We start from the raw sequence: 12,500 nt of genomic DNA, 5'->3' as shown, positions 1-12,500 counted from the left end.
ATGGCTTAGCAAGTGGTTCCCTCTGCGGCGAAATTTCGTACCTTTCGTTCGTCCTTCGTGAGAGTCCTGAAACATCCTGCCGCTTCGAGTTTCCGGCTGTATCGAATTCTTTAAAAATGCAGATAAAAAGCGAGAAGACCCTTTTCAAATCGATTATAAATATCAAATTAAAAATCAAGAAACGATATTTATTATTTTCAACATTTCTTATTTCCCCTTTTTTGCCTTGTATTTTTTTTTTCTTTTTCTTTTTTTTTTGTACATGCCTATCCATAAGCAGTATCTTTGATCCTTGCTCTTCCGAAAAAAACATTCCAACAGGGATCTTCTTTTCCATCAGGATCAAGCGCTGATAAGAGTTTTCTAATTTAGACGTCAGAACGTGTCACGAATATCTCGCACGAAATTAAATGATCGAGCTCGATGATAACGTTGCATTGATAAGATTACGCGTTGTAATTAAAATAATCGACTTGAGTGTCGTTGATGAAAATATGAGAAAAAAAAGAAAAAGAAAAAAAAAAAAAAAGAAGAAAGAAAAAAAATTACTTTAATAAAAATAGATCACATCGTACAGATACTTTAGATGATAAACGATAAATATTAGTAGAGTCGCAATGCAATAGGAGAATACATACAAAGAAGAAGAAAAGAAAAAAAAGGAATAAAAAGAAAAAAGAAAAAAAAAAAAGAAGAAAGAAAAATAATAGAAAAATAAATCTATAAAAAGAGAGAGAAGAGCGGGGAGTTAGTAGAAAGGGTTTGTTAATATAGAAGTGGCTCGTCGTGGCGACACCGAACGGCGGAAATCTTTTGACGGTCCTTCAAAGACGTCCTACGCGGGTCCTCTGCATGGCCCTTTGCGGGGCCAACGCGTAAAGCCCGGTGTGAAAGGGCCTTTAGAAAGGTCGTGCGTTAACGGTTGCTGGCGTATGCGCGCGCGGCTTCTCTCCTTTGTTTAATTACAATACGCTCGGCGTATGGAGCACGTAGACGGGGTAATTATTGGTTACAATGAATAGGAGAGACCAGGCTTGTTCGCTCTACTTGCTGCTTTTTTTCCTTCTGTCTGTCTCTCTCTCTCTTTCTCTCTCTCTCCCTCTTTCTCCTTTTCGCTTCACTTTTTGTTCTAGTCTTCGACGGTGCAACATTTGGTATCCGTCGGACGGGTGCGTACGAGTGCATGAGTGCAGGCCTCGCAATGCGCTCGCCATCGTGGCTATCACATAGCCATTAATGGCACTCGACGATGTAATTTGCTTCTAGTCCCCGGACACAACCTTCTTTCCCTCTAACTCATATTGCTCTCCTCGTTTTTCTCTCTTTTCTTTTCTCCTTTTTTTTCTCTTTTCTTTCTTTTGTTTTTTTTTCTTTTTTTCTTTTTCACTTTCTTTTTCTTCTTTTTTTTTTCTTTCTTTCTTTTTTTTTTTTTTTATCTTCTTTCTATTTTCTTTCTCTCTTTCCTTACCATTTCATCTTTTCCTTTTCATCATCATATCATATAGACTCTTAGTTTGAATCATTTGCCTCTATTCACCCTCTCTACTCACCCTACAACTGTTGTCTCGAATCTCATCTTCCCCCTTCTATTTCTATTCTTTCTTTCTTCGTTTTCTTCGTGAATCGTATTATCGTATCGCAATGGCAATGTCCAAGGTAGGGGAACTTTACGAGCTCGAAGATCGTGGCAAAGCGCGTCGCTATAAATTTTCCGGACCGGCTGGAGAGCGGGAAACGACGAGGTTCCTCGTTCGAAAAGAGGTAGAAAAAGCGTGTTGCGGTACTACGGAAGTTTCAGAGGGACCGAAATCGCGTTCGCTCGCGCGCGTGACAGGAAGAGACAGAGAGGAATAGAGAGAGAGAGAAAGCGAGAGAGAGAGAGAGAGAGAGAGAGAGAGACAGAGAGAGAGAGGACTGTTTATCTTGCTACCGGCGGTACGTATCGGTCAATATGTGCCCAGCCTCTGAGCATACAGGCTGCATACGTAGGTACATAGGTTCCACCTCCAGTTGGCTGTAGGCCGAGAGACTCAGAGGCAGCGGCGGTGGTGGCGGTGGTGGCGGTGGTGGCGGTGGTGGCGGTGGCGGAGGCTGCGCTTGCCTGTGGACTGCACATTACGTGGCGCATTATGCGCGTACACAAGGAGCCTTATCTGCGCGAGCACGTCCGGGTAATTTAGTCCACCACTGCTCACGGCGATGCTTCTTTTCTCTTCCCTTCTCTTCTACCTTTCCCTCAACCTTTTCTACTTCTCATCCTCTTTTCTTCGTTCTTCCTTTTTCCTCTATCTCTTCCTCCTTCTTCTCCTCCTCCTTTTCATCTTCTTCTTTTTCTTCTTCTTCTTCTTCTTCTTTTTCTTCTTCTTCTTCTTCTTCTTTTTCTATTTTCACTATCGACCAAATCCATTTGCCATTCTAAAGGGTGTGCGAAAAAGTTCGATTCGAATATCGGTGCTTTTGTAAAAATAACATTTTTCTTTCTCACTTCCTTTCTAAAGATGTATATATATGTATATTTATCTATGTATGTATGTATGTATGTATATATATATATATATATATATATATATATATATGTATGTATGTACGTATGTACGTATGTATGTATGTATGTATGTATCTATCTATCTATCTATGTATAATAATGTAGTTGGAGTAATATAATATTAACTGTAACAATGGGTATATATTTATGTATATATAATGATGATATGATTAACATCGTTACTGTATGAATTGTAACAGACAGTAGCAATGATCAATTAGTAAAAGCTCGCAATTTGTTCTACCCTACCATTCTATATTTTACGATCGATTTTGTTGCCACGTATCTAACCACGAAAATTCTTCTCTTTCTATCGTCGTTACTCTGTTCAGATGGAAATCTCGCGAGGTTCACCGAATAGAGTGTAAATTGCGTCGAATTATTCGTAACTCTTCGGGGTGCATCGTTAGCAAGTTCGTGCAGGTGTTTCCACTTGGTTGCTAGCTCTTGGATGAACACTAAAACCCTAATACCTTTGTCGCACGCGAGAAAAGTGATTACAATGTAAGCAATACCGAAAGCCACGTAATGTAATTAAATTCAGTCGCTGAAAGAGTGTGCGAAGGAGAAAGAGATAGAGAGACAGACAGACAGACAGACAGACAGAGAGAGAGAGAGAGAGAGAGAGAGACAGAGACATAGAGAGAGAGAGAGAGAGAGAGAAATAGAGAGAAAGAGAGAAGTGGCAAAATTGCTGACGTAATGGCGTAGCCGGTGGTAAATAATGATGCAGCAAAATATCAAACGGGCATATCGGTTTGTTAATTGGAACCCGCCTCTAATTACCGTTACGACTGCGTATCGTAGCCCATAGCTCGATGAATATATATACATACATATATGCACAGGTATATTCTGTAATCTGAGCGCGCAATGAATCAACTTTTTACGTTGAATTTATATTGCATGCAATAAAGGGCCGTGGGTTGTTTTATATTTTTCTTTTTTTTTTTTTTTTTTTTTTTTTTTTTTTTTTTTTTTCTTTTTTTTTCTTTTTTTTCTTTCTCCGTCTCTCTTTCTCTTGAACTAATGTTTCGATATCTTTTTCAAATAGCTATTATTAACAGTCAATGGACGATAAATTAAATTTCCATTCATTTTAACGATATTAAATTTCGATTCATTTTTCTGATAACGATATATATATATATATATATATATATATATATATGTATGTACTATTAAATGAACAATTTTATATGTATATGTATTTTTACATTTCAATAATCAATTGTATCTTAAAAATGGTTGCAACGATTTTGATGAAAAGGGACGAATTTAATGTTTGTTAAGGCCGAAAAAACGAGTCTCGACTTTGGCAAAAATTCATTTACGATGTTAAATAATCGTATAAAGTGTACATGATTTTTTTTCTTTTTTCCTTTTCATTTTTTTTTTTTTTTTTTTTTTTTTTTTTAATTTAATTTTATACACAGTAATCGGCATGGCGCAACGAACCTCACAATGTGCGTTACAATATATTCGTCGAATTTCATATAACTGTTTAACTGTTTTTTAATTAGCGAAAGGTCGGTCGAACTTCATAATAAGCGATACGATGTTCGGCATATTTTATATAGTTTTCTTAGCGCTGTTATTAATATAATATTATTAATGTAAAGATTAAAAGTCGATGCTGACTGTAAATAAATGATAAAATCATTTTATTTTTCTTAATGAAGAAACGAATATAGTAATAAACTAATTGTTTAATTAAATATAATAAACATAATGTAATTAATATAATAATCGAATAAATATTGAAATAAAACAAGAATAATTTGTTATCGTGTTATTTTAAATAAAATAAAATATATATTCCAGATGTTGTATCTTAAAATTACATATGTAGACATGTATTCATTATAGTCACATCATTGCAAATAGGTAGTACTTATGTAGGTCTCGTATTTTTCAATCCACCGATCGTTCTCAGCTTATACTTATTCCAGTGTAATGTAAATTAGCGGCACCATGGTGAGAATCGTTACCTCTCTTGGCCTTGATTTCAATCTGAATGGTTATCCTTCGGTGACTTAAATCGAACCTTCGGTGAACAATTAGCTTGTGAAAAAGAGAAACTTGCCCTTGTTAAGGACATTTTCCTTTTTTTCTTTCTCTTTCTTTTCTTTTTTTTCTATTTCTTTCTTCTCTCTTTTTTTTCTTTTTTTTTTTCTTTTTTTTTTTTTTTTTGTTGCGATCGACGAACCTTTCGAGTTTATGAATGGCATCGTAAATTTTGCCAAACGAATTTATTTATTATTTCGTCCTTTAAAGGCTACACAAAATTTTTATATTTATTTTCGTCAATGATCCCCGAACGAGAATAGGGTAGAAAGAATTAAAACTAAAGGTAGACTTTGTCGCTTCGTTATATCTACATACGAATAATACGTGGTTTGCCTACGCAACGAGAATATAATCGTTCTCGCGGAATCTCATTAAATCAAAAGGCATACGGATAATTTACGTGGCAATTATCGTTCTTTCCACGAGGATAAAAATAACGAGTTCGAGGTTGGAAAAATGAATTTGCAAACAAGCGGGGAAATGGAGGAGCGCGTAATATATTTGCGGCTACGTGTAATGTGCAAAGATAAAGGGGAAAGAGAGAGAGAGAGAGAGAGAGAGAGAGAGAGAGAGAGAGAGGGAGGGAGAGAGGGAAGGAGGGAGGGAGGGAGGGCGGGCGATGCGGACAGTGGTGGTCAAACGTTTGCCCGCAGCACCACGGTGATTGATATAAACGTGGCAAACTAACGAAGCGTGACGACGGTCGATGCCATGACAGGCGGAAACTAAATTTTTCCCTTTTTACTTTTTCACTCAGCGTGTATCCTAACGCACTCGGCATTGTTCATCGTTGACGGCTCTTGCACTTCGGGGTGAGAGCGTGACTCCACCTCTTTTCCTTGTCTCTCTCTCTCTCTCTCTCTCGCCCTCTCCCCTATCTATCTTTTTCTATCTTTTTCTATCTTTCACTTTTTTCCTCACTCTCTTTCTCTTTCTCTTTTTCGCTACCCCTTCCAGACGCCGATACACTACCGTGCTGTCACGCGCATAATGCCGCGCGTTTAGCATTTATATCTTTTTGGCCCCAGGTATATGTTCTCGCATAATTAGCAGCAGTTTTTATGCACCGCCGTAACATTCAACGACGTAAAAAGAAAAGAGAAAACGGTTAAGTTAGATCCCGCTCAAGGGTTACCTATGCGGCTGCGTCTTTTCTTTCTTTTTTTTTTTTTTTTCGAGCTACCACTAGGCACTTACCGCTTCTCTGTTCCGCGTCCGATTCGTAGGACCCTACGGCCCGAAAAATTCTCACACGGCAGCCGTCGATCTGATTTGCATGCCGAGTGAAATCTCCGTACGACACGGTACATATGCGTGTATCGTTGATGCACGCTCGACACCCTTTTTCGACTATCTTTTTACATGGATTTCTCAGACAGAGAGAGAGAGAGAGAGAGAGAGAGAGAGAGAGATAAAGAATGAAATATAAAAAGGATGAGAAAGAAAAAAGAAAAAGAAAGATGCGCTCGAGGTTGATTATACCTTATAATTACCAAAAAGAAGAAGAGATAAATAGTTCGACGAAAGCGACCGACAAGATAGATCGAAGTATCTTCGATTTCCGTGCTGTCGTTTAGCTTGAATAAAGGCGATGGATCAAAAACAGTGTAATATAGCGAACGCGCGTGCCCTCCGCTGGTGTACAAGAGATCCTTCGATATCCCGATCATCGATCATCCATTATTAGATCGGCACCCTCTTTACCGCAAGTCCAATACGCCCATAAATTCCATTCTTGGATGCGATCCACCTTGTATGAGGGCGTGCAAGAAGCCAACGCGCGCCTCTAGTGCGCTCGATCGACACAATACGAAGGAAAAAATAGTTTTGCTCTCACAAATCGATTCAGATACGTACCTGTGCGTCCGCAGGATAGAGAGGACGTTGTTAACTTTTAAAGCCTCTTCTACCCTTCTTTTTTTCCTTTTACCTATTTCTCTCTCTCTCTCTCTCTCTCTTTTACTTTTAAAGCCACCAGACGGTAGCATTTATACAATGCTTCGTCGACAATCGAGCCTTGAGGCTTCTTTCTCTTTCTCTCTCTCTCTCTCTCTCTCTCTCTCTCTCTCTCTCTTTGACCTGCCAATAAAATATACGATTACACAAATAAGAGAGAAAGAACGAACTCGAGTGGGGATTCATAGATCACCGATCGAGAATATGGGTCTCTATCCTTGTCCTTTTACCTCCTTTCCTCTTCCCTTCCCCTTGAATGGAAAACGACGTCACTTAGACTATACAAAAGGGATCGCAGGTTCCACTAGAACGTTGTTCGCGAGGGTCTCTCGTTAGACCTAAGGGCGGGCATAGGATCCAACCCCCTTCTCAGATTCCCCAGGTGGAATATCGCGCTAGGAGAAAGGATCGAGTACTCGATCAGTTTCCCGTCAGTTTCCGGTGGTGACTCTCGCCAATATCTCGCGAATTTACTTTACTTTATTGTATTAGCCAATAGTTTAGTGATTATCAAACGATATTACTTACAATTCATAGATCTATATATATATATATATATATATATATATATATATATCGATTGATACAAAATACTCGTTGATCCGTTTTAACGAATATGGAAACAAATGTTAACATTAAATCATTGCCTTTGGGAAAGCTTAACCCCTCGAGATTGAGTTATTAACTAGAAAGAAGAGGCGGAGATGATAGAACTAAGGAGAAGAAGAAAATGATAAAAAGCACAACGAACGAAGAGAGCGTGCATGCGAATGGATAAAAGAGAAAGAGAAAAGAGATCGAGCGAATCCTGTTAACCGGTCGAAATTAAATCTCCATTAGAGCGAGAACGTATGAATTATGAAGATGTAGAAAGACCGGTCGAGAGTCGTAGGGAATGACAGAAGTTGAGACGCGGAGGGGATGTTGATAAAAAAGAAAAAGACGAAGAATAAAAAGGAAGAAGATACAACGAACTAGGAGTCTTTGGAAGGAAGAAGAACTTCTAAGAAAAGAAAAGATATATATATATATATATATATATATATATATATGTATGTATATAAAGAAGGAGGGAAGGAGGGAGTGAGTATTAAACGAGCACGGAGGCTTATCACGTAATAAGTGCATGATCGATGCGAGCGTATAGACAGAGCGTGGAGGGAAGAAGTGGCGGAGGTGGATATGGAGGTGGTGATGGAAGGGACGAAGGAGGAGGGGAATGGAAGAAGGAACGGGACGCCATATTGAGTGGCACGGAGCGATCGTATTCTCTCGAGTCGTTGCAAAACTCTGTGCGATGTTAGAGAAAACGTACGGCTTCTAGGACCGCCTACCATTCGTCTTTTGCTTATCCTCTCTCGCTACTACGTATGTACTTAAATCCCCTCCTCTATCTATTTTCTCTAGCTACCATTTGATCGGCGTAACGCGACGCTCCTAGCTTAGAATCTACGATGAGACCTCGATTTATGTGATTCATACGATTTACGTGGTCCAAGCATGTGCATGCCGATTCGTTTGCAAACGTCGATTAAATCGTCGTCTTTTGCTCGAGTCTACGAAGAAAAAAAAAGAGGAGAAAGAGAGAGTGAGAGATATATGTGTGTGTGTGTGTGTGTATGTGTGAGAGAGAGAGAGAGAGAGAGAGAGAGAGAGAGAGAGAGATATTGGACTCGCCAGAGTCTTCTCACATCAGCCAACAAGGGACTCCTTGTATTCGTTAAGCGATTCAAGCGCGAGATACGCGTGTAGGTATGCCTTAAGGATTTTATTCCAAACGCGCGATACGCGACGTGTATGTATGTGATTAGAAGACTCGATGTCTATTCTCCAAGACTCGATGCTTCTAATTGCGACGTCTCCGATCGTTCCTTCTTCGAATTTTGATTCCTTTCATGACTACTGTGTTTCCCTTGGAATCCTTAAAAATCTATCTGACTATCTATTTAGCTTTCTTTATTTTCTTTTTCTTTCTTCTTTTTCTTCTTTTTTCTTTCTTTGTTGTTGTTGTTGTTTTTTTTTCTCTTTTTCTTTTTTTTTCTCGAAGGAGAACGAAAGAATACAAGATACGATTTAGCCGATGAAACATCGCCGACGGACAGGATACTCCTGTAAGATCGTCATGATAATCGTTATGAATAATTAATGAGGAGTTCAGCTACTGAAATATTGTATTTCGATCGTCACACATAGAACGTCCCATTTTGTACATTTTTCATTATCGATTAGTACGGCGACGTTTTTGTAATTATGATAATGATTCTCTAGATGGAGAATTTAGTTAGATGGAAATTGCCATTCCCTGGTACGAACCAATTCGTTTTTCCTCGTCTCGAATAATACGTTATATATATATATATATATATATATATATATATATATTATTAAACCTTTATCTCTAATATAACATTCGGTTTAACCTAATTTTCGATCGATCAGAAATCGATTACATCGAGAATAAAAACGTGTTTTCTTATTTATAAAATTTTTAAGGCATAAGCGTCCTCCGTGTATCGCATAAACAGGATGTAGGATGGATTGCAGAGGGATTAATAGAGAGGAATAATTTACTCTCTTGATTTGACCGTAGGGATCGCAATCGCGAGGGGTGAATGTCGGCTACCAGCAGCGCTCGAAACCGGTTAGAATTCTCCACAGGCACCTGAATGGATACCCAGATCTAAGTGTACGCGTATCGAAGTAATCTTCCAAAGTAGGCACTCGCTCGGGCAGCATGGCTTACCGGCACTTTCCCATAGACTCGGTTATATCCCGTGGGTATACTTACCACTTGAGACGTCTGTGTGCACTTAACGCTCGCTTTTCCGTATCCGTCGTTACCCGTTTCGTCTCCCACAAATTTGATATTTATTCCCGACACCGTTAATTCCCTTGCGAACTTCATCGCATCGAACGATTCGATATTGTCAAGCTTAAGGTCAGGGGTTAGTCGAGAAATCGAAAATTTATATGGCTTTGGTGCTAATTCGAATGCACCTATTAATATTGGAATCTAAATCAATCGAATCTTTGAATGATGTTAATCGCTTTGCTTATAAACGTTATGTTTACTCGATAGACGCAATAACGCTTCAAATTGTCAAGCATTAAGTTCAAAAGTTCATCTACAAATATCGCGTATATTTACATATTTAATTATATGTTAATTCCCTTCTCGTTGTATTTGTCTTTCATTTTGTCGAATATAATCGAATAAAATCGGGATTGGTTGAAAGACGACAATATTTTCTCGAATGAAAATATACGCAAAGTTTATGTAATTTTAATTTCACCTACATGACTCTCAGTTTCCCCTTTTGGTTATTCGTATGTAGATACTCGTATAAACGTGTGCGTACAGGTGCTCTCGTTGCATTGCACGCGATACGAGCGTGATTCACGTAATCCATTCCCTCACAACCTGTTTGGCAGAGGTCCCGCATCTTCGTGTCCATTGTGCTCCACTCGTGTTATCGTCGAGGAACAGGATGGACGCGCAGAAACGAACCCAACTTTCTTTCTTTTTTATCACATCCGTTATATCTACCTATCTATCTATCTCTTTCTTTACGGTACCTCTTTATTTAATGAATTTATCAGCTTAAAGTTATCTTTTTACGTCGACAGATCGTTTAATCGAACCTTTAGAAATTCGTCTTCGTCGTCATGTTTTTCGGCGGCACCTTCACAACGTTCAAGCTTCTGAAATTTTAGTATGCTGACGTAGCAATGCTCGTACCGATCCTGCCTTCGAAGAATAGGGGATACGATGATTCAGTTGTTTCTTGCCTGAACGATCAGTTGACTCTTACCAAACCGGTCTTGCGATGGGTCCAGTATCCTCGCTGAAGAATACTAAAAGAGAAAAATCTTTCTTAATATCTCTAAAGAAGTATTTCCATAAATGATTTTTGAATTCACTTTAAGTGGAATTACATGTAGTTAAAGTGTTGTTGTTAATTATATTATAAATCACATTAAGATAACATTTAGTTGATATATCGAAAATTATTGATCCCGTGAAAGGGTTTTAAATCACAGAAGCGTATCGTAATAGTGGCCCTTTGATCTCAAACTCGTTAACTGAGTTCGTTGCCCTACTTTCAACCCTCTCTTTAGGGCCAGGAGTTTCGTTAGTCCATACTCTTTCGTCACGATCTTTGCCGTTCTTATTACGAGAAAGAGAAAGAATAGAAAAAAGAGGAGGTGATAGGGAGCGACAGTAGTGGAGGAGAACGCGAGAGGGACAACAACGAGAGGGAAAGAGGGTTGTGGAGAGTCGAACTAACCCCGCGATCAATACGGTAATGACGGCCGCGCCACACGATGTTACTATGCTAAGCGTTTCGATGTTTTATACTCGCGATTATGCAGTATCCTTGCTTCTTCGAGCTCTTTGAACCCGAATCACAACGGGTTCCACCCTTATCGCTTCCCTTCTCCTCATTTTCATCGAGTATCCTCGATTCTAAGGAGCATGTAGAAACGAAAAGAAACTCATATTTCTTTTTTCTTCTTTTTCCGTTTTTTCTTTCTGCCTTCTTTTTTTTTTCTTCTTTTCTTTTTTTTTTATATCGAGTAATACGTTAGCGATGATGACTTCGATGATTATATACGAGAACGATGATATTTTCCTAATAATGATTTTTCTTTTCTTTTCTTCTTTCACTAATCTCTATCATCGAAACATTCATTCGATGATATAGAAGATTCGAAAAATAGGGATATAAAGGAGAATTGTTAATTCTTGTTACATTGACTTCTTGTCGGGAGAAAAGGTAAAGGATGAGATGGGGAGAGGGTGGTATAGAGGAAGAAGGAGCAGGTGATATTCGATATCTTCGAGTCTACGTAGGTCGATGTATCGAAGAAACGAATGGCGGCTACGAGAATGGAGGGAAAAGGGAGAAAGATAGAGAAAGATAGGTAGATAGATAGATAGATAGATAGATAGATAGAGAAAAAGAGAGAGCGAGAGAGAGGGAGAGAGAGAGAGAGAGAGAGAGAGAGAGAGAGAGAGAGAGAGGATGAGGACGTTGAGCTCGAACGTCGTTCCCGGGAAATGAAACTGGCAAGAATGTGCTACCTGATCACCGTCCTCGACGAGCCGATGCTAATGCCATCAGCCACTTTCAAAGTCAGCACCTGGATGTCGCGAGTTCATCGTCGTCGTCTCGCGTTGCGTGCCTTCTCCAAACGAACGATAAAGCTTCTGCTTTTTATGTGCAATGAGCCGAAAAATTACTGACCTCCTCCTCCTCCTCCTCCTCTTCTTCTTCTTCTTCTTTTTTTTCTTCTCTTCCTTTTTCTTTTTTCCATCTATTCTTGTTCCTCTTTTCGTCTACAACTTCTCTCCCGATGGTAGTCTCTTAGCTCGGTGCACCCCTCACACGATTTTCCAATAACTCGTTTACTATCCCTACCCTTCGGCAATTTCAGTCTCCTTTTTTCCTGCTACCTTCAAACCTCTTCCACCCCGTGGACCACTCTTCGGCAATCTCACCTCGTTAAAGACCCTCGACTTTTTAACTGCGACGTCTATATATCTAAAGAGCCAAAGCAGAGCCGTTTCGTCGGTTGCATTTAAACGACATTATTATGCTTCGTGTGTCAACTGATCGAAACGTTCGATTTGAGGATCTTGGCATTATCATCGAAATATCGATCTTTCGATTTCTACTTTCATTTCTCTGAAACAACGTCCTTCCCTTCCTTTTCGAAGAAATGTCGAAGGAGAAGACAAAGAAGAAGGGAAAGACACAGAGAAAAAGAGAGAGAGAGAGAGAGAGAGAGGGAGAGGGAAAGGGAGAAGGAGAAGGAGAAGGAGGAGAAAGTGAGAAAGCACGCGATTCAAAGCGAGCAGTTCCGCCGGTTAATTTTCTGCCAGTTCACCTTTATCGGTGCGCTTTCCTGCTCAATGACGAAGGAC

General features: G+C 39.3%; 2 protein-coding genes across 17 annotated transcripts in view; one reads left to right on the top strand and one right to left on the bottom strand.

Moving 5' to 3' along the window:
• The window catches only part of LOC124946845 (UPF0489 protein C5orf22 homolog), a 447,955-nt gene that overhangs the window by 84,032 nt on the left and 351,423 nt on the right, over positions 1–12,500 (top strand). The window lies entirely within an intron of this gene.
• Positions 3,734–12,500, bottom strand: part of LOC124946846 (histone H3.v1-like) — a 233,057-nt gene continuing 224,290 nt past the window's right edge. For 4 of the 9 annotated variants that reach the window (XR_007100197.1, XR_007100199.1, XR_007100200.1 and 1 more), the window contains one exon: positions 3,734–10,426. Coding sequence is in view for 1 of the 9 variants with exons in the window: in XM_047488175.1 (XP_047344131.1) it covers positions 10,266–10,319; positions 10,384–10,426 (97 nt within the window). In the remaining 8 variants the exon portion in view is untranslated. Of the gene's footprint in view, positions 10,427–10,507 lie in introns of all 9 variants that reach the window. The other 5 variants (XM_047488175.1, XR_007100205.1, XR_007100196.1 and 2 more) reach the window with 5 other exon arrangements.

The sequence above is a fragment of the Vespa velutina genome, chromosome 2, assembly GCF_912470025.1.
Source record: "Vespa velutina chromosome 2, iVesVel2.1, whole genome shotgun sequence".
In the NCBI taxonomy this organism is placed as follows: Eukaryota; Metazoa; Arthropoda; class Insecta; order Hymenoptera; family Vespidae; genus Vespa; species Vespa velutina.
Note: the sequence above shows the minus strand (reverse complement) of the source record. Positions and strands in the feature narration are given on the sequence as shown.